The sequence below is a fragment of the Chlorocebus sabaeus genome, chromosome 6 (assembly GCF_047675955.1).
Source record: "Chlorocebus sabaeus isolate Y175 chromosome 6, mChlSab1.0.hap1, whole genome shotgun sequence".
Taxonomy (NCBI): Eukaryota; Metazoa; Chordata; class Mammalia; order Primates; family Cercopithecidae; genus Chlorocebus; species Chlorocebus sabaeus.
In genome coordinates this window covers 18,252,547-18,279,498 of record NC_132909.1, presented here as the reverse complement: position 1 = coordinate 18,279,498, position 26,952 = coordinate 18,252,547, and the positions used below count along the sequence as shown (strand labels likewise).

The 26,952-nt window shown below is 45.7% G+C and overlaps 1 protein-coding gene across 1 annotated transcript; it reads left to right on the top strand.

Annotated features, from left to right (window-relative positions):
- The first annotated feature begins 2,555 nt into the window (after positions 1–2,555).
- On the top strand, positions 2,556–26,489 carry CYP2B6 (cytochrome P450 family 2 subfamily B member 6). The gene is made up of 9 exons (XM_007996877.3): positions 2,556–2,903; positions 12,280–12,442; positions 12,576–12,725; positions 15,164–15,324; positions 17,476–17,652; positions 18,245–18,386; positions 20,200–20,387; positions 20,583–20,724; positions 24,567–26,489. The coding sequence occupies exons 1-9, from the start codon at positions 2,733–2,735 to the stop codon at positions 24,746–24,748; spliced, it is 1,476 nt and encodes a 491-aa protein (XP_007995068.2). The 5' UTR covers positions 2,556–2,732; the 3' UTR covers positions 24,749–26,489.
- The last annotated feature ends 463 nt before the right edge of the window (positions 26,490–26,952 follow it).

Below are 26,952 nucleotides of genomic sequence, written 5' to 3'. Positions count from 1 at the left end.
CAATACCCTCATGAACATAGATTTAAAAATACTAAACAAAATTTTGGCAAATTAAATCTAACAATATAAAACAAGTGTACTACCTTGTGGGATAAACACAATGGAAGTGGGTTTAACAAGGGATGCAAGGTTGGTTTAATATTTGATAATCAATTAAGGGAACTCAGCATATTAATAAGCATATATATAGATATTCATTATAATACAGACATGAAAAACACTTGATAGAAATCCAACATCCATTCCTGATTAAAAATTATCAGCGAGCTAGAAATAAACAGAATTTCTTACCCTGACTAAAGACATCTAGAAAAAAGTCTGCAGCCAACATCATACTTAAAGGTGAAAGACTTAATGCTTTCCCTCTAAGATTGGGAGCAAGTAAAGAATGGCTGTTCTTACCACCCTGATTCAAAATTGCACTGGAGGTTCTATCTATTATTCCACTCTCTAGGTCCATGTGTACACATTGTTTAGCACCTACTTTCGAATGAGAGCATGTGATACTGACTTTCTGTCCTGGCTTGTTTCACTTAAGATAATCACCTCCAGTTGTATCTATGTTGCTGTAAAAGACAAGATTTTATTCCTTTTTATGGCTAAATAGTATTCAGTGGTGTATATATACCACATTGTATTTAACCATTCATCTGTTGATTCCCTATCTTTGCTATTGTAAACAGTATTTGGACCACATTTCAAGTACTTAATTAGTGTCCACATGCAGCAAGTGACTACCATATTGGACAATGTAGCCCTAACCCACTGTACGACCTTGGGTGAGACTTGCAAACTGTCACTGCTTCAGTCTCTCCATCTATAAAATGGGGATGGCAAGCATACCTGCCTAAAAGGGTAAAGACTGAGTTACTGTGTGTAAAGCCCTTCATGCCTCCCCATTGGTGCTTCACCCTGGGGTTGGAATGAGGACGCAGTCTTGGCGTCAGATGACACAGCACAGCAAGACCTAGGTCCTTGGGTCAGGAAAGTCCATGCTGGCACCTCTCTAGGGTGAGGAAAGTACAGCTTCCACCTTTTAAAAATCAGGACTCTTTGTCTGCTTTTCCTGGATCAAAGTAACTTCGGGGTCAGCGCCCTGGATCCAGCAAAGGGTTTGCTTAACATTGCAAGAAAGATGTTGCCTTATGGTCAAAAGTCAGGCCTAGGATGAGACAGGGAGACATGGGCACATTCACACCCAAATTTTGCAAATACGGACTGACCCTGTCAGAGGCTGTGTGGGTGCAAGCTTACAGTGAAGATAGAGACAAATGGGAATCCAGTAGACGTCAATCAAACTGGACCCATTTTCTGCAGACCTCAAGAGTCTCCGGGGGGAAAACAGAGACACAAAGTTAGAGAGAGACAGAGCCAGAGAAATTTCCTGCACTGTGAAGATAATCAGAGACAGGGAAGAAACTCCTCAGCACTAGTTAGGGTGATCAGAGACCAAGGGTACCTGATCGCTGCACCTGCCAGTCTCAGTTTCTGTCTCCCTCCAACTGACCACCTCTTCCTCTGAGACTCACCAGTTTGGCATCTCTTGCCCCTCATTCTGTTTCTCCCATCACTTCCACCTGTGGCTATCACAGAAGGGCGGATGAAGGAGGGGACATTGGAGATAGACCCTGAGCTTCTGCAGGCTTTCAAAGAGAGGGGCTAGGAGACGCACCAACACACAAGCACAAATATGCCAGCACACAGAGACACACACAATTGGTTTGCATATTGCTAGGTTATAGTTTGCTGTGCTATAAAGGCAGTGGGCCAAATTTGATTGAATTGAACAATTCCTTCTTTTTTTCAGCTTCTCTTTTTTCTTTCTTTCTTTCTTTTTCTTTTTCTTTCTTTGTTTTTCTTTTCTTTGAGATAGAATATTGCTCTACCACCCAGGCTGGAGTGCAGTGGCGTAATCTCAGCTCACTGCAGCCTCCGCCTCCCAGGTTCAAGTGATTCTCTTGCCTCAGCCTCCCAAGTAGCTGGGATTAAACATGCCCACCACCACGCCCGGCTAATATTTGTATTTTTAGAAGAGATAGGGTGTTGCCATGTTGGCCAGGCTGGTCTCGAACTCCTGACCTCAAGTGATGTGCCCACCTCAGTTTCCCAAAGTGCTGGGATTACAGGCATGAGCCACCGCACCCAGTCAGCCTCTAGATTTTGAACATACACTACCACCACCTCCACAACACACAAATGTAAATGTACTTTCATATATGAAACTGTATAAATACAAGGAAGGTCCACACATGCAAGGATATACACATAAGCACCCCCAGATGCAACCACAGAAACACACACCAGCACATTTGCATACATTCAAGCACCCCTTTACATACAAAAACCATGTAAGCACATACAGGGATGCAAGCAGGCATGGATGAATGTACGCAAGCATAAACAAACAGACAAAGCTAAGTAAAAAAGTGCATGCTCACCCATGCTTACAAAAATACACATACACATTCACATGCTCCGGTGGACTTTGATAACTCTACCACTGTATCCCTGCCAACATCTAGAGAGTGGGTAAGGGATAGGGATCAGGTCTCTGGGTTGCCCAACATGTTGTGTGGGTTCCTTAATACCTTTTTCTAAGCTAATGCTCCTGGACAATGATGAAAAAGGAGGCGGGGAATGGATGAAATTTCATAACTGGGTGGAGAGGTAGGTTCAGGATAAAAGGCCCAGTTGGAGGCTGCAGTGGGGTGCAGGGCGGCCACACCGGAACCATGGAGCTCAGCGTCCTCCTCTTCCTTGCACTCCTTACAGGCCTCCTGCTACTCCTGGTTCAGCGCCACCCTAACGCCCATGGCCGCCTCCCACCAGGTCCCCGCCCTCTGCCCCTTTTGGGGAACCTTCTGCAGATGGACAGAAGAGGCCTACTCAGATCCTTTCTGAGGGTAAGGCACAGATGAATGGGGTCTGAGGGTGGGCTGCTTCTTGCCTCTGTACTCGGGGATCCTTCACCAAACAGACGGAGGCAGACTTCCTGAGTCAGGGGTGGCACGGGGAGGGATGGTGAGTACGGAGCATAGTGAAGCATGATGGGTGCTGTTATTAGGAGAAAAACATCAGTCAAATTAAATTTCGCAGAGTTTATTTGAGCAAAGAGGTGACTCATGAATTGGACAACTCCTTAAACAAGGAGAGACACTACACGGCAGTATGGGCAAACAGTATTTACAGGCAGGAAAAGGAGGTGACATACAGAAACAGCCTGATTGGACACAGATTGCAGCTTGCCTTACTTGGTCACAATCTGAGCAGTTTGCGCCTGTGGTGGACTGAAAGCCCAGCTGCTCTGATTAGCCAACACTTGGCTACTTGTCACAAGAATATATTCCTTTGGGCTGGGCACAGTGGCTCATGCCTGTAATCCTAGCACTTTGGGAGGCCGAGGCGGGCGGATCACCTGAGGTCAGGAGTTCAAAACCAGCCTGGCCAACATGGAGAAACCCTGTCTCTACTAAACATACAAAAATTAGCTGGGCATGGTGGTGCGTGCCTGTAATTCCAGCTACCCAGGATGCTGAGGCAGGAGAATCACTTGAATCCAGCAAGTGGAGGTTGCACTGAGACGAGATGTTTCCACTGCATTCCAGCCTGGGTGACAGAGGGAGACTCCATCTCCAAAAAAAAAAAAAAAAAGAGAGAGAGAATATAGTCCCAAATTAGGTTGCAGTTAACTGTATACAGAGCGAAATTTAGGTCAAATTTAATTTAATTAAACAATTCTCCCCTTTTGGTCAGCCTCAAAATTTTGAGACTGACCAAAACCTTGGGCATCAACATTACTTCTCTCACCGTCATAATGGACTTGTTTGCTGTCAGTATGGAATTCACAATGGACAATACCAAAGTAGTTGAGTGATTCTTTATGTTTTCTTCCTAGTTTTGTTATTCATACTGTAATGAGACCATTGGATGTACAAAGAATGGCTGCATATGAGCATTTAAGACTCCTTTTTTTTTTTGAGACAGGGTCTCACTCTGTCACCCAGGCTGGAGTGCTGTGTCACGATCACAGCTCATTGCAGCCTTGAACTCTCAAGGCTCAGGCGATCCTCCTGCCTCAGCCCCCAAGTAGCTGAAACTACAGGTACATGCCATCACGCCCAGCTACTTTTTGTATTTTTTGTAGAGACAGGGTTTTGCCATGTTGTCCAGACTGGTTTCAAACTCCTGGGCTCAAGCAATCCACCTGCCTTGGCCTCCCAAAGTGGTAGGATTACAGGTGTGAGCCCCTGCACCTGGCCAAGACTCTTGAGAAAATACAACACATCAGGGAGACTGTTATGATGGCTTTCAGGAGGATAATAGAAAGAAAATCAAGTCTGTACCTTACCAGAAGTCTCCATGAACCAAACTGATCAACATCGAATAATTCAAAGCTCAGGCAGTAAACATAGTTCAATAGTATTAGAGTCCGATTGGTCACAGACTTTGTTCAGGTCATGATGGTGATTAAGGACCAGAGCTTGCTATAAAATAACTTGATTTAAAGAGGCATTCATTTGTAGTTGGCCTGGTAACACATATCATAGTATCCTGGAGACCCACTAGAAGAAACATTAAGAGTAGAAAACCTTCGGATAGTCAGGCTTGCTGTGTTAGTCTGTTCTCACACTGTTATAAAGAGATACATGTGACTGGGTAATTTATAAAGAAAAGGGATGTAACTGATTCACAAGCACCTTCTTCACAAAGTGGCAGGAGACAGAGAGAGAGCAAAGGGGGAAGAGCCTCTTATAAAACCATCAGATCTTGTGAGAACTCACTCTCACAAGAACAGCATAGGGGAAACCGCCCCCAGGATCCAATTACCTCCTACTAGGTCCTTCCCTCCACACCTGGGGATTACAATTCAAGATGAGTTTTGGGTGAGGACACAGAGCCAAACCATATCACTTGCCATCACCATTCAGGATGCTTGCAAATCACCTGTTAGCTGCACCTGTAAACACGTATCTTCTCTTTCCCCTGAGAAATGTCCTTAGTGTATTTGGTGACAGTGTCTAGAGAAAGAGCAGTGTCAGCCACATTTTAAATTAAGTTATAAGTACTAGTGAATTCATGGGAAAGGTAAGAGCAATATTCGGTTTTGTTCAGCACCATACACAAGCCTCCAAGATGGGCAAGGAGGAGATCTAAAATTGCGTGATGTTCCATTAAGCATTTTTGTTGAACACAAATGTTCTCATCCCCTTTTTTGAGAGTGGCTTCTACCCATCTGAACTCCCTGGTGGTTCAACTGGCTACAAAATCTAATGTATAGATTAGCCTCAGATTCCATACAACTGTCACCCCCAGTACTACCAAGAGCGAGCCCCCAGGAACCCCATTGGAACCTTTTCTCAGCAGTAATTTCAGTTATTGACTCTTTTGGCTTTTAACTATGGGAAGTATCAGGGAACTCTCAGGGAAACAATTTGGAAAGCAGCAGTGAGCTAGGACACATAGCAAGTTCTGGACCAGTGAGGAGAAAGAACAGAGTAAGCAAACCTCCGCAGACTCAAGGTAGGCACTTGGGTTTGAAAAGAGGGTCACCTACTGGCATCAGAGCTGAGGTCAGTTAAATTTGTCTACCCATAAGTCTGCATAGCTCCTGAACAAGGTGGGAAACTTACTTTTTTTGTGGTCTTTTTCTAGCATGCTGCAAGGGTGCATAGCCACGTTTAGTTGGAAAGAGACTTTACTGTATTTACTTATTTATTTATTTATTTATTTATGATAGAGTTGGGGTCTTGCTATGTTGACCAGGCAGTTCTTGAGCTCTTAGCTTCAAGCGATCCTCCCATCTCAATCTCCCAAAGTGCTGGGATTACAAGCATGAGCCACCACGCCTGGCCACTTTATCATATTTAATCCAGTAACATTACACACGCAATTACCCACACCGACACAGGTTATCCCCAGGTCCTGCATACGGGATGCCTGGAAGCACAATACGCCTTTTTCAGCCATCATTCAGATACGTTTTCTATATTTGGTAGTGATTATGTTCTTAGTTAGTTAATAATATGTTATTAAATACTGTTATTATATTATATTACCTAACTAAGAACATAATCAACACCAAATATTTCCAGTGAGTACAAAAAAGCAAGTGGCAATGATGTCTGGAATATCAAGATATAGCTTTCTGTTGGGGTTTCAGGGTGATTCCCATTGGGAACACAAAGAGGCATTGGCACCAGTGAAATTATTTCCTGATTTTGGGGCATTGACTGACAAACTCAACAACTGCTTGTTTTTTGTTGTTGTTGTTGTTTGTTTGTTGTTAGAGTATAAGCCTTTGCTAAAGCCATTCGCAGATTATAGTCCTATGGATTTTCTTTTTTTTTTTTTTTTTTTGAGGTGGAGTCTCGCTCTGTCTCCCAGGTTGGAGTGCAGTGGTGCAATCTCGGCTCACTGCAAGCTCCGCCTCCCGGGTTCACACCATTCTCCTGCCTCAGCCTACCGAGTAGCTGGGACTACAGGCGCCTGCCACCTCGCCCGGCTAATTTTTTGTGTTTTTAGTAGAGACGGGGTTTCACTGTATTAGCCAGGATGGTCTCGATCTCCTGACCTCGTGATCTGCCCGTCTCCGCTTTGGGTACCTGCCTGTCACTGAAAGAATGAGGTAAAACAGGTGGTGACACGAATCAAATAGATTTTGCTGTGCCAATGAGAGAGAGCAGACTAGCCCGTGTCAGTGCCAGGACAGTGGAGGAGAGAGGGAGAGCAGGAAAGGAGTCTGGGCAGGGAGTGCTTATCAACAGTATACATAATGCCCTATAATGTGTAACTGACACTTACTCAGTATTTACCTGGCTTATCACTGCTTACCATGCATAATTTTATGTTTAATTATCTACTTATTATTAGTAATCAATCAACTCACTTTCCAATGGGAGAATTAGAACACTGACAATACCTTCCAGCTGCTCTTCCCCATCCCCCTCCCATGTTAACATACTCCTGAATCTTAGGCTCCTTATCCTTTTGCTATTAATAGAGTTTATTTTTTTCTCATCAATGGTCTTTTACTGATACCAAGTACAGAGTATATATGCCAATACTACCATGAATTTTAAAAGTATTTGCTTAGACAGAATACGTGGACATACAAATGATGAATGTGATAATTGTCATACATATATGTTTATCCTAGACATTTAGTCAAAACACATGGTCTTTGTTTATTAGTTAGACACTGTCACTTTACCTGGAAGATACAAAGTAATTGGGTCATAGACTCTCAAATTATGGAATCTTTAGATTTTTCAGGGCAATGCCATGGAGGGAGCCAAGGAGGCTTATAATTAGGTAAGATGTTGTTTGGGTGGCTCACCACCCAACTGGTCAACACTCGAAGACATGGTGGCTTATAGCTGTATTCCCAACGCTTTGGGAGGCTGAGGTGGGAGGATCGCTTGAACCCAGGCGTTAGAAATGAGCCTGGGCAACTGAACAAGACCCTGTCTCTACCAAAAAATTTTAAAAATTTAGCCAGGCATGGTTGCATTTGTCTATAGTCCCAGCTACTTGGAAGACTGAGTCAGGAGGATCACTTGAGTCGTGCAGTATGAGGCTGCAGTGAGCTATGATCCCGTCACTGCACTCCAGCCTGGGCGACAGAGCAAGACCCTGTCTCTTAAAAAATATATATATCATCTGCAGTGTGAGGAGTGATAACATTTAGGAACGTGTGTATACATTTAAAGTCTGGCCAAACACATCCTACACAATTCACTGAACCCTCTCTTTAAGGGTTTTTTCCAAGCTCTGCAGAGGCTACCTGGGCACCAATCATGCCTCTATTAACAGAATTTGCTGCTCCTTCTAGCTCTTGGTATCTCACTACCCCTTTTCTTTATGAGAGCTGGTATGGTCATTGAATATCCCAATCCTTTACAAATTCTGAAACAAGCAAAACTGTCAGTGAAATTCGTGTTTGCCTAAAATGAGTTTTCAAAAGGATCTTTGTGGCTACCTTCTTAGTTCATAGAAAGTGGAGGCTTGTCAGGAATGATGCTGAAGAATTTTTTCATTTTAACTGATTTAGAGACAGAGTCTCAATCTGTTACCCAGGCTGGAGTGCAATGGCACAGTCATAGCTCACTGCAGCATTGAACTCCTGGGCTCAGGAGATTCTCCCACCTTAGCCTCCAGAGTACCTGGGACTATAGGTATAAGCCACCATGCTCCACTATTTGATTTTATTTTTGTAGGGCGGGTTTGGGGGAGGGTCTCACTATGTTGCCTAGGCTGGTCTCGAACTCCTAGCCTGAAGCAATCCTTCTACCTCAACCTCCCAAAGCATTGGGATAAGTTTTGAATAAACATGTTTGACCCTCTGCCCTTCTTTATTGCAGCAAAGATTTCCATTATCTCACAGGGAGGACTTGGGGCAAACAGTTTGTTTTGTTGTTGTTTTTGTTGTTTCTTGAGGATGTGGGTGGGTCATCTTGGTTTATGTCAGTTCAAGAACAGTGTCCGTTCTTCATTATTGGGGTTCCTTAGCTATCCAGAGAGGCAGCAGCTCCCTTGAGAAGACTTCCTGAACCCCAGGTCCCCACCATATACTCTCATACACCAGCTGCCCCTCGTTACTGAGCCTATGTCCTTGACAGTGCTGCATTTACCTGGGAACCTGTGGCTGAGCTCTCCCTCACACTTCCAGACAACGAAGGCCTGTGAGGTCTCAGCATAGTGCTGAACATAGTGCCTGGTACACAGTAGGCATTTAGTAAATATGTGTCCAGGAACAAATGAAGGAGTCAGTGAGTGAAAGCTCACTGGCGGTCAGCTAGGGTCTGTAAAGTGCTGCCTGGTCCCCGGTAGGGGGTTGCAGATCTGGGGATCCCTCCCCACCAAATAGAGCTGTATCACATAGGTGAAGATCCCAAGTGCCTATTGTTTTCTTTTCATCATTTTCCATGTGTCACAAGAGTATCATGTGAATCAATGGACTTAATTTTCTCACTAGAGTAATGTGTCTGGGAATTATCTGTGTTGTCATGGTCCAGGTGTCATTTACAACTACCTGTGGACAAGGTGAGGTGCCGCCCTCATCTTAGAAGTAGGGATGGTGGCCAGACACAGCAGCTCATGCCTGTAGTCTCAGCACTTTGGGAGTCCAAGGCGGGGGGATCACCTGAGGTCAGAAGTTCGAGGCCAGCCTGATCAACAAAGAGAAACCCCATCTGTACTAAAAACACAGAAAACTAGCTGGGCATTGTGGCACATGTCTATAATCCCAGCTACTGAGGAGACTGAGGCAGGAGAATTGCTTGATCCCAGGAGGTGGAGGTTGCCCTGAGCCGAGGTTGCACCATTGCACTCCATCCTGGGCAACAAGAGTGAAACTCTGTCTCAAAAAAAAAAAGTAGGGATGGTGATGCTCAGCCTGGGGAAAACCCTTGTCCAGTGTCACACAGATGGGAAAAGGGGAAGCTGAGATCCAGCAGGAGGTCTGTCTCTAAAGCCCTCCTAGACTAAAGCTGCTTAACAATTTGTGGATGATGAAATCCTCTGAGAGTCTGATGGAAGCTATGGACCCCTCTTTTCCAAATAGGCACATACATGTTTGCACAAAGTTATGAGGCTTCACAGACTCCCTAAAACTCTTTCATAAACCTTCCAAGGATTCTCCAGGTATTCCTGACCGTCTATTATGATTGCATCTCTTGGGGGCAGGGTAGAGGGAGGGCATGAGCAAGTGTGTGTCAAGGCTGAGGAAGCTGGTGCTGTTGCTTTTCCAATTCCCAATAAGCTTCCAGATTCCTTCTGGAGTCAGAGGGATGCGGGCTCATGTCTCAGATTCAACTCTTATGCATTGAGTCACAGTTTTCTCTTCTGTCATTTGAGATCATGACAATGAGAAGGTGTGCCCCTAAGGTGGTTGTGAGGATTAAATGGGATATTGCATACAGCTAGCATATAATAAGTGCTCATTAAATGGCAACTACCTTGATCCACTCATTCATTTATTCACGAATCCAATAACAATTCACTGGGCACTTTCTATGTACCAGGAAATATTCTAGGAATTGATGATGTGGTATCTTGGGCAAGACGTACGAGGTCACTGTGCTCATGGACATTCCATTGGCGGAGACAGATAAGCAAAAAATAAACAGATGAGGAAATTTTAGGTGGACAAGAGCTATGATTAAACTAAGCAGGAGGTTATTTCGGAAGGTGATGAGAACTACGTTAGGTTGAGTGGTTAAGGAAAGACTCCTTCTGCTTTGTTTCTGAGCAGGGACCAGGAAAGATTCAGGTGGAAGGCACCAGAAGGAGGCAGGGGTGGTTGCAAGAATTCTGAAGCAGGAAAAATCTCAGGGAACAACATGGAGGAATGAGTGGGAGGAGAAGTCAGAGAGGTAATGGGGCCACGTCATGTCGGACCATGTGAAACATCTGTGGAGACTTCAGATCTTATTCTCAGCAAAGCGGGAGTATTGGAGGCCTTGGTGAGCACAGGAATATTAATTATTTTACATTTTAGTGGGGTTACCCTGGCTTGTGGGGCACTGAAACAATTGTTAAGCGGTGTAAGCATGTAAGCCTGGAGAACAGTGAAGGGGCTTTGCAGAGATCAGTGCAGGGCATTTCTAAGTAAAGTTAACCATTTTTATGATTTTTTGTCAAATTTTTATCGAAGTTGAATATCACCGTAAAAAGTGCACAGCTCAATAAATTTTCACACACAGAACATACTCATGTAATTGACATGCAGGCCAAGTAGCAAGAGTTCCTTGAAACCCCTCACCCTATTCTTTTGTAGTCACTATCCACCTACCACCTTGATCATGGATTGATTTTATCTGTGTTTGAACTTCTTTTTCTTTGTTTGTTTGTTTGTTTATGAGATGGATTCTTGCTCTGTCACCCAGGCTGGAATGTAGTGGCACAATCTCGGCTCACTGCAACCTCCACCTCCCTGGGCTCAAATGGTTCTCTTGTCTCAGCCTCCCAAGTAGCTGGGACTACAGGCAAGGGCCACCACGCCTGGCTAATTTTTGTATTTTTAGTAGAGACAGGGTTTCACCATGTTGGTCAGGCTGGACTTGAACTCCTGACCTCGTGATCAGCCCACCTTGGCCTCCCAAAGTGCTGGGATTACAGATGTGAGTCACTGAGCCCGGCCCTGTGTTTGAACTTCATACACATAAGATTATGATACATGGACTCTTTTGTGTTTAGTTGCTTTCACTCAACATTATGCCTGTGAGTTTCAGCCACCTTATCGAGTGTAGCTGTAGTCTGTTCTTTTTCATTGCTGTATAGTATTCTATTGTGTGAAACCCTCATTGTTTCTCTATATCTATGTTGATGAATATTTTATTAAGAAAGCTTCTGTGAATACTTTGTTCATTTTTTCGTGAACACAAGTACATATTTTTGCCGGGCATTTCCTGGGAGTGAAGTGGCTGGGTTCCTGGGTATCCACTTGTTCAGCTTCGGGAAATACTGCCCAGCAGTTCCCCAAGTGGCTGCACACTAATCCCACCTTATCCACTGGAGATATTTTCTGAGACCCCCAGTGGATGCCTGAAACCCCACATAATACTGAACCCCATACATATTGACTTTTTCCTATGCAATCACATTATATAGGGAGGGTGGTATACACTGTGCAGACGTGGTGAACAAAGCATGATTCATGTCCTGGGTGGGACAAAGTGGATGGTGAGAGACATCATCATCCTCCTCAGAATGATGCACAACTTAAAACTTATGAATTATTTCTGGAATTTTCCATTTAATATTTTCAGACTGCAGTGAGATGTAGGTAACTGAAACTGCAAAAAGTAAAACCACAGATCCTAAGAAGTATGGGATGGGGTGATATTCGTCGTATTTTAGCAACCATTTCTACTGTTTAGGGCACCAGCCAATCAGAGCAGAGCCTGGCTGGGCCACCCATTAACCTAAGCTTGTCCAACCACCTTATTTTGTTGTTGTTGTTTTGTTTTAGTCTTTTAGCAGCCTGAAGTCATGGTTTTCAGTTTCTGTCTCTAGTGATATACAGAAAAGAAGGATGAGCAAGGGGCTTTATTGGCCCAACAAGAAACAGAAACTAAGAACCCATGACTGTATTCTCTCCCTTGGATATCATTAACCCTTAACCCTTAGTCACTGGGTCCTGGCAGGGGAAAGGGCAGCCTGGGAAGGCGGATGTTGGGGAGGGGCTAATTACCAATCTCTTATGTAAGTATTTTGATAGTTTTACAACTGAGGTGTATGCTGACTAACAGCCACCCCGGGTGTGGATGTAATTGGCAGTTCCGAGAGAAATATGGGGACGTCTTCACAGTATACCTGGGACCGAGGCCCGTGGTCATGCTGTGTGGAGTAGAGGCCATACGGGAGGCCCTGGTGGACAACGCTGAGGCCTTCTCTGGCCGGGGAAAAATCGCCATCACTGACCCAGTATTCCAGGGATATGGTGAGGGCCTCGGAGGCACTGGGAGGGGGCGGGTGGGGGATGCATCAGGGAAGGGAGGATATGGGGGGAAGAAGGACCCAGAGCCTTCTTCCAACTTCCTATGCAACCAACCCACACCTTCCGTACACCCCAGGCGTTGTCTTTGCCAATGGAAACCGCTGGAAGGTGCTTCGGCGATTCTCTCTGACCACCATGAGGGACTTTGGGATGGGAAAGCGGAGTGTGGAGGAGCGGATTCAGGAGGAGGCTCAGTGTCTGATAGAGGAGCTTCGGAAATCCAAGGGTGAGTCCTGGAAGATGAATAGGAAAGAAAGACAACGAAACACTGAGAGATGCAGGTGCATGGGAATAGAAGGAGAGGTATATGTGGGCAGAGACAGAGACACATGAAACAGGAGACACGATCTGACAGAGGGATAGGGACAGAGAGGGAGAGAGGGGAATAGAGAGGGTCGGGGATGGGCAGGAGAGAAACACAGAGAGCCAGGGAAAGAGAGAGATGCCAGGTGTATAATGTCCACGAATTGCTCAAAGAGGCTGGATGCGATGACTCTCACCTGTAATCCCAGTACTTTGGGAAACTCAGGCAGGAAGACTGCTTGAGGCCAAGAGTTAGAGAACAGCCTGGGCAACATGATAAGATCCTGTCTGTACACAATATAGAAAAGAAATGAGCCAGGCATGGTGGTGTGTGCCTGTAGTCCCAGGTATTTAGGAGGCTACGGTGGGACTACAGGATCACTTGAACCCAGGAGGTTGAGGCAGCAGTGAGCTGTGATTGTGCCACTACATTCCAGCCTGGACAACAGAGCAAGACCCTGTCTCAAACAAACAAACAAACCCTCAGAGACATATATTTTCATAAATCAATTGTGTCTATCGAAGGCAAAGACAGAAGTTATGTAAAAGAAAGCAAAGAGAGAAAAGAAAAAACTACAGACATTTAACAAATAATGAACTGTGTTTTCCTCGCGCTGGGTGCAGTGCTGATGAGCTGGCAGTGAGCAAACAGGCCAGGTGGGCTGTTCCGCCCTGGTGCAGCTGGAGGGGTCATGAAGGAAGCACTAGGTTGTTTCTGAGTTCTCCATTACTTGGTGTCTGTGGGAAACACAGGTGACGGGTCTCTGGCTAGCGCCTCCATCTCATTCATGCCAGGTGTTTCCCATCTCTCTTATCAAAATGTCTCAGGAGACTCTGGGACATAAATGCAGAGGCTGTGTGGGGAGGTAGAGACACAGGAGCTCTTGGAAAACAGGGACAAGAAGACTGAAGAGAAGGACAGGAAGAAACAGAGTGACACAGGCAGGAGGAAAGAGACAGATGGAGGGACCAAAACAAAGAAAGATAGGTTGGGCATGGTGACTGTTCATGCCTGTAATCCCAGCACTTTGGGAGTCTGAGGTGGGTGTATCACTTGAGATCAGGAGTTCAAGACCAGCCTGGCCAACATGGTGAAACCCCGTCTCTACTAAAAATACAAAAATTAGCCAGGCTTGGTAGCCTGTGCCTCTAATCCCAGCTACTCAGGAGGCTGAGACAGAAGAATTGCTTGAGCCCGGGAAACAGAGGTTGCAGTGAGCTGAGATCACACTACTGCACTCCAGCCTACATGACAGAGTGAGTCTCTGTCTCCAAAAAAAAAAGTAGGAGGGAGACAAATATACACACAGAGAGACAGAAAGAAACAAAGGCAAAGAGAAACTGAGGGAGAGAAAATTAGAGAGACAGACAAGGCTCAGGAAAAGGTCTGCAGAGTAATGAGAGAAGAAGGCAAGTGAAACTCAGAGAGAGGCTGCGCCAACCTGATGTTCTTGGGCGCTCACAGATTACCCTCCAGCTGGAGCCAGGGCTGAGCCTGGTGTATACAGGTATCAATTAACAAGTGTAGAACAATTCCCAGAAGACTGGAGAGCCCTATATGTGAAAAGAAGAGATGACTGGGGAGTAATAGGTAGGGGTAGAAAGATGGTTTTTTATTTTTTTAAAAATTAGAGACAGGGTCTCACTCTGTTACCCAGGTTGGAGTGCAGTGTTACCATCACAGCTCACTGCAGCCTCAAACTCCTGGGCCCAAGTGATCCTCCCACTCAGCACCCTGGACACCTCCAACTGGGATGACAGGCATGTGCCACCATGTCTGGCTACATTTTTTTAACTTTTTGTAGAGACAGGGTCTCCTTATGTTGCCCAGGCTGGTCTTGAATTCCTGATCCTTTTGTCTGAGGCTCCCAAAGTGCTGGGATTAGAGGTATGAGCCACTGTGCCCACCCAGAGCTTTTTGATTTATACAAGCAATTGATTGAACACCTACTCTGCCCAACCCCTACCCCTGGGATTTAACTGTATTTGCTCCCAGAGTCAGAGGTGGGGCCTGAGAGGAGGTGTAGAGTGAGAACCGGCTGCATGGACTCTATAGCTGTGTTGCCTGGGTCTAAATCCTGGCCTCAGTAATGAGTGACTGTGCAACTTTAGTCAAATTACTCAACCTCTCTGTCTGCCCATCTAAAAACTGGAGCTAATAATCAAATTGCGTCTGCCTCATAATGTTGTAGAGAGAATTCAATGGAATTATGTGTGAAGTGCTGGTACAGAATTAGCTGTTATGGTTATTCTTATGGTTATCATTACTGAGTGATGGCAGACAATCACACAGAGATGGGTGACAGCCTGATGTTCCCCAGGTCCTTCAGTCTGTGTCCTTGACCTGCTGCTTCTTCCTAGGAGCCCTCGTGGACCCCACCTTCCTCTTCCATTCCATTACCGCCAACATCATCTGCTCCATCGTCTTTGGAAAACGCTTCCACTACCAAGATCAAGAGTTCCTGAAGATACTGAACTTGTTCTACCACACTTTCTCGCTCGCCAGTTCTATGTTCGGCCAGGTCAGGGAGAGGGAGAAGGAGAAGGAGGGTAGGGGCGAACATCCAGGACACACAAGAAAAGGATGACCTGTTTTGGGGGCCCAGAAATGCAGCTTATCGCTGGAAGAAAGGCAGAGACCACATGGAGAGTCAGGGACATGGAGACCTGGAGGGAGGGGAGATGGTGAGACAGGGATAGAGACAGTGAGAGAATGGGATGTGATGGGGAGGCAGAAATAGAGTCAGAGAGAGACTGAGAGAAGGAAGATGAGCAAAAACAAGACAAAGGACAGAGATCAAGAGATCCTGAGAGACAGAGTTGATGAGAATGAGTGTGAAAGAGAGGGAGAGAGAGAACGAATCAGGCTTTGGGCTTCATCTCTACTCTTCTGCTCCTCGATGTCATTTTTGTTATTATTATTATTTTTTTAGACAGAGTCTGACTTTCTCACCCAGGCTGGGGTGCAGTGGTGCCATCTTGTTTACTACAACCTCCACCACCCAGGTTCAAGTGATTCTCCTGCCTCAGCCTCCCAAGTAGCTGGGACTGCAGGCATGTGCCACCACACCTGGCTAATTTTTTTTTTTTTTTGAAACGGAGTCTCACTCTGTTGCCCAGGCTGGAGTGCAGTGGTGCAATCTCGGCTCACTGTAACCTCCACCTCCCTGGTTCAAGCAATTCCCCTGCCTCAGCCTCCTGAGTAGCTGGGATTACAGGCCTGTCACCACGCCCAGCTAATTGTTTTGTATTTTTAGTAGAGACGAGGTTTCACCATGTTGGTCAGGCTCATCTCGAACTACTGACCTCAAGTGATCTGCCCGCCTTGGCCTCCCAAAGTGCTGGAATTACAGGCGTGAGCCACTGTGCCCAGCCTGCTCCTCGTTCTTCTGTATTCTTGCTTCTCTGTCGTTGATAAAGCTCCTCACCTGAAGAAAATCGAGGATGCATGACAATAATGAACAGCATTTCTTCATTTTCTCCCATTTCTCCTTCTACCTGTTTTTTTGTTTGTTTAAAAAAAAAATACCCAGATTATAAAGATAATCTTCTGCTCTTTTAAAACAAAATACTAAAAAGTCTCCTTATTGATTAACCTGGAAATGTGCCTATTACATATTAAATTTAAGAATGTCAAGCTGCAGGACAGTATGCATAGCAGTAGCTTTGTTGTTTTGTTGTTTTGAGACAGTATCTTGCTCTGTTGCCCAGGCTGGAGTACAGTACTGTGATCTCGGCTCACTGCCACCTCCGCCTCCCAGGTTCAGGCAATTCTCGTGCCTCAGCCTCCCAAGTAGCTGGGACTGCAGGCGAGCTCCACCACACCTGGCTATTTTCTTGTATTTTTAATAGAGATGGGTTTTCACCATGTTGGCCAGGCTGGTCAACATAGCTACATCTATTAACTAAGGGTGTATGTTGGATTCACATGTGGGATTGTCACAGTTATGGATTTTCAGGACCCTGCTTTCCAGACGGTCTGATCTAGAAAGTCTGGGATGGAGCCCAAAGTGAGTACTTGTAACAAGCCGGACCAATAATTCTAATGTTCTCCTCCCACTGAGAACCACAGAGAAAAGTCTGGAAGGAGACCCACCAGACAGTTAACAATGGTCATCTCTAGAAGGAGAGATTAAGAAGGAATTTTACATCTCAGTATATACGTTTGCATTTTTGCAATTATTTGCAATACATTAGGCATTCCATTCTTCATCAAAGTAATAGAGATGTGCTCCAAAATACATAGTCCTAAAGTGTCAGCAGGCTTATCTTGTGTAAGAATCATTTTATCAATGTCCGACACAGCAAGGGAGATGAGAAGAGGTGGGAAGAGGGAGAGAAAAGTATGAGAAAGACAAATAAACAGGCTGAGGTAGACAATGAATGGCACAGAAAGGAAGCAAGACAGAAACGGAGAGATAGAAAGGAGAGAGGCAGGAAGATGGGGCAGAGGCCAAGAAAAAGACAGAAAGATGAGGGAGGAAGATGCAGAAAGAGGTAAATGTGAGAATAACAGATCAAATGAGACATAGAGTCAGTGAATGAGGGTTCAGAGACAGAGGGGAGTGGGGAAAGGGGGTTCCCACGGAGGTATTGGGGCCCAGGAAGGGCCCTCTCCCTGTGACCTGCTCGCTCAGCCCTAGGCAAACCTCACCACCCCTTCTTTCTTGTAGCTGTTTGAGCTCTTGTCTGGCTTCTTGAAACACTTTCCTGGGGCACACAGGCAAGTCTACAAAAACCTACAGGAAATCAGCACTTATATTGGCCACAGTGTGGAGAAGCACCGTGAAACCCTGGACCCCAGCGCCCCCCAGGACCTCATTGACAGCTACCTGCTCCAAATGGAAAAAGTGGGGTCTGGGAGATGGAAAAGGGAGGGGAAGAGAGGGAGGGCAAGATGGAGAGGTGAGAAGAGGGAGGAAAAAGTGGTAAGGAAGGGGAAGAGGGGGAGGGAAGAACAAAGACTAGAGAGGGGAGAATAGAGAAAGGGAGGAGAGGAGATGAGGAAGGAAAGAAAGATGAGGTGAAAGGAAGGAGAAAATAGGGAGGAGGAACTGAGATGGAGAGAGAGGGGAGGTGGGGAGAGAGGGAGAGGGACAGAGAGAGAGAAAGAGAGAGAAGACTGACTGAGGAAGGAATTCAGGGTAAGGGACAAAAATACAGCAACAGGAGAAAAGACTCAGAGGCAGAAAGAGTCTGGGAGACAAAAAGAGAGAAACACATCAAAGAGATGTGGAGAGAGGTAGAAACAGAGCCAGGTAAAGAGAGGCTGAGAGAGACCGGTTAGAGATATGCGGTTGGACATGTAGAGGACAGCGAAAAGCACACTGAGCCAGATAGTGTCAAAGACCTTTAGGCAAACAGAGGGCAGCCAGGGAGATGGGCGTGTTCACAGCAAGGCTACAGCCTCCCCCTCTCTGCCCCTCCCTACTGTGGACACAGGAGAAATCCAACCCACACAGTGAATTCAGCCACCGGAACCTCATCATCAACACACTCTCACTCTTCTTTGCTGGCACTGAGACCACCAGCACCACTCTCCGCTATGGCTTCCTGCTCATGCTCAAATACCCTCACGTCGCAGGTGGGCAAGGGACAGCCAGTCAAGGGGGTCTTCTGACCTCCTTCTGAGCTGTAGAAATGGGGCTATGGGTACCACCTGGATGAGAGAGGGGATGCTGGCTTCCTATTCTGGGAGCACTGCAGGCTTTGGACTAGCTTCCACCAAGCCAATTCTGTTGGTGGATGCATGAACACATGAGGAACCTGTCCATACGTTCTCCCACTGGTTTCTTCCATCACTTAAGGATTTTTTGTTCTAAGTTGGTTTTTTTTCTTTGTTTTTTTGTTTTTTGTTTTTTGTTTTTTTTGAGACAGAGTCTCGCTGTGTTGCCCAGGCTGGAGTGCAGTGGCACAATCTCGGCTCACTGCAAGCTCCACTTCCAGGGTTCACACCATTCTCCCCTTCTCAGCTTTCCAAGTAGCCAGGACTACAGGCGTTCACCACCATACCCAGCTAATGTTTTGTATTTTTAGTAGAAACGGGGTTTCACCGTGTTTGCCCAGATGGTCTTGATCTCCTGACCTCATGATGTACAAATTTAAGGGGTACATATGCAGTTCTGTTGCATACCTAAGTTTTGTAGTGGTCAAGTTAGGGCTGTTGGGGTATTTATCACCCGAACAATGTACATTGTACCCATTAAGTAATTTCTCATCATTCACCCCCTTCTGCCCCCTCACTCTTCTGAGTCTTCACTGTCTATCATTCCTCTCTCTGTGTCCATGTGTACACATTTTGTAACACTCACTTATGAGTGAGAACATGCGAAATTTGACTTTCTGTGCCATCACTTTAAAATTGATCCATTCATCTACTTATCTTTTCATCTATTCATTCTTTAATTCATTGATTAAAGAATGTATACTCACTGATTCTTTCATTTATGATTCATCCAAAGACATATACTGTCATTCATTTATTTGGATTACTTGATCCACAAGTTGATCCTTTGAAACAGTGATATGCAATCCATCTACTAATTGATAAGTAAATCTATACATCCATTTATTCGTTTGTTCATTTATTCACCCATCTTTCCATCCATGAGTTAATCTATTGACTGAATGATTTATGTATTTATTTATCTATCCAGTTGTTCATGGATTCATCTATTGTTCTACTACACTGCTATGTTTCTGAGAACCAAGAATAGTGTCTCATGTATATTATACACAAAATAAATGCTAGTTTATTTTCTACTCATCTTAGAGAGGGTGTTTTGAGTGGTTGTAGCCTGCAGTTCTTAATCTGAAATTCCACGTAAAATCGTGGTGTGTGTGTGCACATGGGTGTGTACCTTTGCATGTAGGTAGAGGATCCCTAATATTCATTAGGTTTCAAGCAGTGAGACTTCTTGTTGCTTCCTCCCTCCTCCCCTCACCCCATGCTGATTGCTTTGAGGGGTATCAAGGATCTGACCCTTTACTATAGGTTTTTCATTGTTGAGTAGAAAGTAGTGTCCCTGCTGAAAGGTCTCTTTTTAAATTTTTTTTTTTTTCTTTTGAGAAGGTGTCTTGCTCTGTCACCCAGGCTGGAGTGTAGTGGCACGATCTCAGCTCCCTGCAACCTCCACCTCCTGGGTTCAAGGGAATCTCCTGCCTCAGCCTCCTGAGTAGCTAGGACTACAGGCGTGCACCAACACACCCGGCTAATTTTTTGTATTTTTAGTAGAGATGGGGTTTTGCCATGTTGGCCAGGCTTATCTTGAACTCCTGACCTCAAGCAATCCGCCTGCCTCGGTCTCCCAAAATGCTGGTATTATGGGCATGAGCCACCACGCCCGGCCTGAAATGACTCTTTAAAATGAGATTCATTCGTGTTCTTTCCTCTGCAGAGAGAATCTACAAGGAGATTGAACAGGTGATTGGCCCACATCGCCCTCCAGCGCTTGATGACCGAGCCAAAATGCCATACACAGAGGCAGTCATCCATGAGATTCAGAGATTTGCCGACCTTCTCCCCATGGGTGTGCCCCACATTGTCACACAACAGACCAGCTTCCGAGGGTACATCATCCCCAAGGTAACACCAGCTGGACTCCCACATCCTTCCTCTGTGGGCATCCTGGATTCTCTTAATCCCCAAACTCAACCTTTTTTAAGCTTCTCGATTGAGTCCCCTTGTTTTTGTTTTTTCTTTTTATTTTTTTTGTGGTGTGTGTGTGTGGAGGGTGGGAAGGGAATGACAATATCTTTTGATCTTGTGATCCTCCCTCAGGACACGGAAGTATTTCCCCTCCTGAGTACTGCTCTCCATGACCCACGCTACTTTGAGAAACCAGACACCTTCAATCCTGACCACTTTCTGGATGCCAATGGAGCATTGAAGAAGAATGAAGCTTTTATCCCCTTCTCCTTAGGTAAGCTGGACCCACAATTTCTTTCCCAGACACCAAGGGCAGGTCCTACCCTCAACTTGAGAAAAACAATGACAGGTCCTTATTAATTGAGCACTTAATATATGCCAATTGCTTCACCTGCCTTATCTCATTCCATCTTCACTACAACCCTGTAAGGGGGCTTGAAAAGGAAGATCACATTCCCAAAGGCACATCTTGGCAAGCAGGACCTTGGGCAAGTATTTTAACATCTCTAAACCTCAGTGAATTCATTTTCTTAAAAAGAAAAAATCTGTTGAGCACTACCCTAAGCCCAGTGCTCTACTGGGGGCTGAAGATAATGCATCAAAAAAGTCACACAGAGACAGGGTTCCTGCCCCAGGAAATTTAAAGTCCAACAGGGAAGATGGGCATTCATCAAATAATAATAAAACAATCATCTCATGAAATGAATGAATGCCTGCAACGTGCTTAGAACTGCCTGGCACAAAGGACATACTCACAAGGGCAATTATTATTATAATTAGACATAAGTACTCTAAAGGGAGCTTTGGGAGCACAAAATAGGAAATACTAGCTAGTCTTGTGGTGGGTCAGTAAGGAAAAGTTTACCAGAGGAACTGGCTTCCAAGCCAACATGTTCACGGGTGAGTGTCAATCAACCATTGCAAAGTGTGTTCCAGGCAAAGGAAACAGCAAGGGCAAAGGCCAAAGGTGGAAATGTGATGGTACCATTGAGAAACTATAGGAAATCCAGTGAGCCTTGGGTGTAGATTGCAGAAGGGAATAAGACAAAGGGCTCAGCTGGGCAGGACCTTGAAATCTGCCAGAGGAGTTTGGATTTCTGCTCTAGCACTGGAGGGTGGAGAAGGTCTTGACATGCTCTGACTTGTCCCGGTTCTCATCCTCCACTCTTTGGCTGGTTAAGAGAAAAACTTTAGACAAATTAAACTTAGCAGAGTCTATTTGAGCAAAGAAACAATTCATGAATTGGGCAGCACACGGAACCAGTAAAGGTTCAGAGAGCTCCACCCAGCAATGTGGTCAGGCATTATTTATCCACAGGGAAAGGAACTGCGGTACAGAAACAGCCTGATTGGTTACAGCTCTGTGTTTGCCTTATCTGATCATGTCTGGGCAGCTTGCAGCCTGTGATTGCCTGAAACTTGGCTGCCCTGATTGGCCAAGATTACTTGTTACAAGAATATACTCTCAAGTTACATTGCAGTTTGTTTACATATTGAGTTACATATTGAGTTATTACGGTTTGTTATTTAGGGAGGCCACTTTAGGCCAAATTTAGTTTAATTTAACAGGCACCGTCCAAGAAAGGCCCCAGAAACAAACCCCCAGTCTTGAGTTTCCTCAGGGACTTCAGTGATCCAGGGTCCTGGCCCAACCTCTCATTTTGTCCAGTACAGTGGCCTCCTTCCACATTTTACCTTCAATAAAAGTTGGGAACATATGGGGTGATGGCTTCAGGGTCAATGTCATCTCTCAATTTTGCTATCTTAAGTTTTTTTTTCTTGAGATAAAGAGTCTTGCTCTGTTGCCCAGGCTAGAGTGCAGTGTCATGATCTCAGCTCACTGCAACCTCTGCCTCCTGGGTTCAAGCGATTCTCCTGTCGCAGCCTCCCAAGTACCTGGGACTACAAGCTCATGCCACCACATCTGGCTAATTTTTTGTATTTTTAGTAGAGACAGGGTTTCACCGTGTTAGCACAGATGGTCCCGATCTTCTGACCTTGTGGTATGCCTGCCTTGGTCTCCCAAAGTGCTGGGATTACAGGTGTGAGCCACTGTGACCGGCCTGCTACTTTGTTTTAAGAGAGGCAGAGATGTAGGGAAATAAGGACAGAGACAGATAAGTAACAAAGATAACGAGACTGAGAAACAGAGTTAGGGACAAAGAGGGAACACCCTGAGAGATAGAGATGGGGAGACAGTGGCAGAAAGACAGACAGCGGGTGAACATCAGACAGTATACGGAGAAGAACAGAGAGAGAGACACAGAGAGAGAGCCACATAAGGAGGAGGAGGAGGAATAAGAGGACAGGGAGGATGGAAAGGAAGGAGGAGGGGAGAAGGAAGGAGGGAAAGGAGAGAAACAGAATAAGAGATAGGAAAAAGAGAGAGTGACATAAGAAGAGAGGAAGAAAGAATGAACAAGACAAATAAGGTATCTTCAGAGGGAGATGAAAAGGAAGGAGAGAGCAAGAGAGATTGGGGAGGAATAAGATTCAAATAGACGGAGATAGGAAGTTAAGCAAGATGGAAGAAAGCCAAAAAAAGGAGAGGAAAGGAAGAAAAACTGTGTCTGACAGGTATAGACAGAGAAAAAGACAGGGGTAGGGCTGCCAGGGACAGAAGAAAAGGTATAACCCAAGCCAAAAGGGTACTGCATTCAAAGAAATACCAAAAGGTGTCCAAACAGACGGCCCCAGAGATGGGGAGGGCGTGATGGGAGGGAGATAACAAGCATCAGGCTGTTGTGGAAAACGTTAGGTCACACAAATAGTTACAGAAGAACCGGCCCAGAGACCTGCCTGTTTCTCAGCTCATGTCGCCCATCTTCTGGATGTGCCAAAGGGACGTGGACCTTTTCCAGACGCCTCCACGTAGACACACTTGTCCAACAACTTGACAGGCATAGGGAATGCCTGAAAACTCACACTCGACATGGCCTTTCCAAGGTTTGCAGATTATGAAACACTGACGTAAAGGGAAAGGCTCCCTTTGTCTTTGCCTCAGCTTTTCCCAGCTCCCTTTGTTCTCATTTTTCTCCGAGTCTGTGGTTTAGAACCTACTGGGGGCTCCTTGCACCTCTGAGAATCAGTGGAAGCCATAGACCCTCCCTGTCTCATATGCATCAGTCCCATTCACAATTTATATACAATTTGGGTTTTTTCCCTCTTGAGCTCTTGAAGCCTGTGGATCTCAGGTTGACACCAGAAGACAGCCTAGAGACACACACACAGACACATGGCCAGAAACATATACCCCACACATACCCCCAGAAACAAACACAAGACGATAACCAAACCTTAAGGTTCCTTAGCACAAGCCAAGTGCTATTCTAAGAATTTTGTCAATTGTCTCCTTTAACCTCATAAGAGCCCTTTGAGAGGGATGCCATTCTTCCCATATGAGAAGTGAAGAACACTAAGAGTGTTGTCATAAATATGCTCACACTCACACATGTAGAGGTACACACACACACACACACACACAACCAGAAGTGAGTCATTATACTCTGTGGGGGTCACCAAACCCTTTGGAACTGTAACAGAAGGTACCAACTCTCTACTAGAAAAATGAACATGGCACTGGGTGCGGTGGCTCATGCCTGTAATCCCAGCACTTTGGGAGGCCAAGGCTGGTGGATTACCTGAGGTCAGGAGTTTGAGACCAGCCTGGCCAACATGGTGAAACCCCATGTCTACTACAAATACAAGAAATTCGCCAGGCATGGTGGCAGCTTCCTGTAATCCCAGCTACTTGGGAGGCTGAGGCATGGGAATCCTTTGAACCCTGTGGGAGACGGAGGTTGCAGTGAGCCGAGATGGTGCCACTGTGATCCAGCCTGGGTAACTGAAAGAGACTCCATCTCAAAAAAAAAAAAAAAAAAAAAAGGAGAGAGAGAGTGAGTGAGTGAGAAATGAACATGGCACATCCACTCAAAGATTCTCAAAGATTTGCACCTGGTTTCAGAGCAGCTTCCTAAAAGTCCACCCTGAATTGCAGGTTAAAGGCCAGTCTTATGCAAATCTGTTGCAATGGACATACGTTGGACTTAGGGACATATCAGGCCAAAGAGTATGCACCTGCCCTGTGCCCACACTGGTGACCTTCTGTGTCCACAGGGAGGCGCATTTGTCTTGGTGAAGGCATCGCCCGCAACGAATTGTTCCTCTTCTTCACCACCATCCTTCAGAACTTCTCCGTGGCCAGCCCCGTGGCTCCTGAAGACATCGACCTGACACCCCAGGAGAGTGGTGTGGGCAAAATACCCCCAAAGTACCAGATCCGCTTCCTGCCCCACTGAAGGGGCTGAGGGAAGGGGGTCAAAGGATTCCAGGGTCATTCAGTGTCCCCGCCTCTGTAGACAGTGGCTCTGACTCCCCTCAACTGCCTGCCTCTGAGAGACCTACAGCAAGCCAGCTTCCTTCCCCTCCATGGCACCAGTTGTCTGAGGTCACATTGTAAGTGAGTGAAGAAGTGAGATTACTGAAAATTATAATATACAATATTATATATATATAATTATATATATATTTTGAGATGGAGTCTCACTCTGTCACCCAGGCTGGAGTGCATTGGTGAGATCTCAGCTCACTGCAACCTCCACTCCCTGGGTTCAAGCAATTCTCCTGCCTCAGCCTCCCTAGTAGCTGGGATTACAGGTGTGCGCTACCAAGCTCGGCTAATTTTTGTATTTTTAGTAGAGACGGGGTTTCACCGTGTTGGCCAGGCTCGTCTTGAACTCCTGAACTCAAGTGGTTCACCCGCCTTGGCCTACTAGAGTGTTGGGATTACAGGTGTGAGTCACCGTGCCTGGCCATATATATATAATTTTAAAAATTAGGATGAAATTCACATAACATAAAATTAGCCATTTTAAAGTGTACAATTTAGCGGCGTGTGGTTCATGCACAAAGCTGTACAACCACCACCATCTAGTTCCAAACATTTTCTTTTTTTCTGAGACAGAATCTTGCTCTGTCACCCAGGCTGGAGTTCAGTGGCGCCATCTCAGCTCACTGCAACCTCCACATCCTGGGTTCAAGAGATTCTCCTGCCTCAGCCTCTGGAGTAGCTGGGATCACAGGCACCCGCCACCACGCCCGGCTAAATTTTGTATTTTTAGGCGGTCTCAAACTCCTGATGTCAGGTGATCCACCTAGTTACAAATGTTTTCATTATCTTTCCCCCAACAAAACCCATACCTGTGAAGCTGTCACTCCCCATACCCCATTCTCCTTTTCATCTCAGCCCCTGACAATCTGGTTTTTGTCTCTATGGACTTACCGATTCTGATTATTTCCTATGAACAGAATCATACAATATTTGACTTTTTTTTTTTTGAAACTAAGCCTTGCTCTGTCTCCCAGGCTGGAGTGCTGTGGCGCGATTTTGGTCCACTGCAAATCCGCCTTCCAGTTTCAAGAGTTTCTCCTGACTCAGCTCCCAAGTAGCTGGGATTATAGGCATGTGCTACCACGCCTGGTACATTTTCTTGTACTTTTAGTAGGGACATGTTGGCCAGGCTGGTCGTGAGCTCCTGGCCTCAGGTGATCCACCCACCTCAGCGTCCCAAAGTGCTGATATTACAGGCGTAATAGGTGATCTTTTGTGTCTGGTTGCTTTCACGTTGAACGCTATTTTTGAGGGTCGTGCCTGTTGTAGACCACAGTCACACACTGCTGTAGTCTTCCCCCATCCTCGTTCCCAGCTGCCTCTTCCTACTGCTTCCCTCTGTCAAAAGCCTCCTTGGCCCAGGTTCCCTGAGCTGTGGGATTCTGCACTGGTGCTTTGGATTCCCTGATATGTTCCTTCAATTCCCTGAGAATTAAATAAGCATCTCTAAAACCTGACCTCCCCAGGTCAAGAGTGATCTGTGCCATTTTGTGTGTGACTCTCTTGTTGTCAGGTCCCTAGGGATTTTTCTGGAAGGAATGTTGGTGAGAACGCCTTCCTCACCTCAATGCCAACTCTGTGAAGGGCCAAACCATTGTCTTGCTCATCACCGTACTTTCAACACAGCATGTGGCCTATGACAGGTTTTCAAAATATTTGCTGAGGAATGAATGAATGAATGAATGAATGAGTGGCTAATCAGCATCTCCTACCCCCACAGCCCTCCCAAAATGGAGCTAGGCCTCTCCATCAGACTGTCTCCTCCACATCCCTCTTTCTTCTGAAGCACAGAATAAATTCTCATCCCCAAAGGGCCCAGGATGCCCCCAATTCTGCCTGCCAGTTACTCTCAATCCCCTGTGCTGCAATGCCACCTTTTGGTAAAGCTTAGCGCTATTCTTGCAATGGAACCAGCCTAATCCAGCCTCCAGGCTGGACGTGGTGGCTCATGCCTATAATCGCAGCACTTTGGGAGGCTGAGACAGGTGGATGACCTCAAGTCAGGGGTTCAAGACCAGCCTGACCAATATACTGAAACCCTGTCTCAACAACAACAACAACAAAATGAGCCAGGCATGGTGGCACGAATCTGTAGTTCCAGCTACTCAGGAG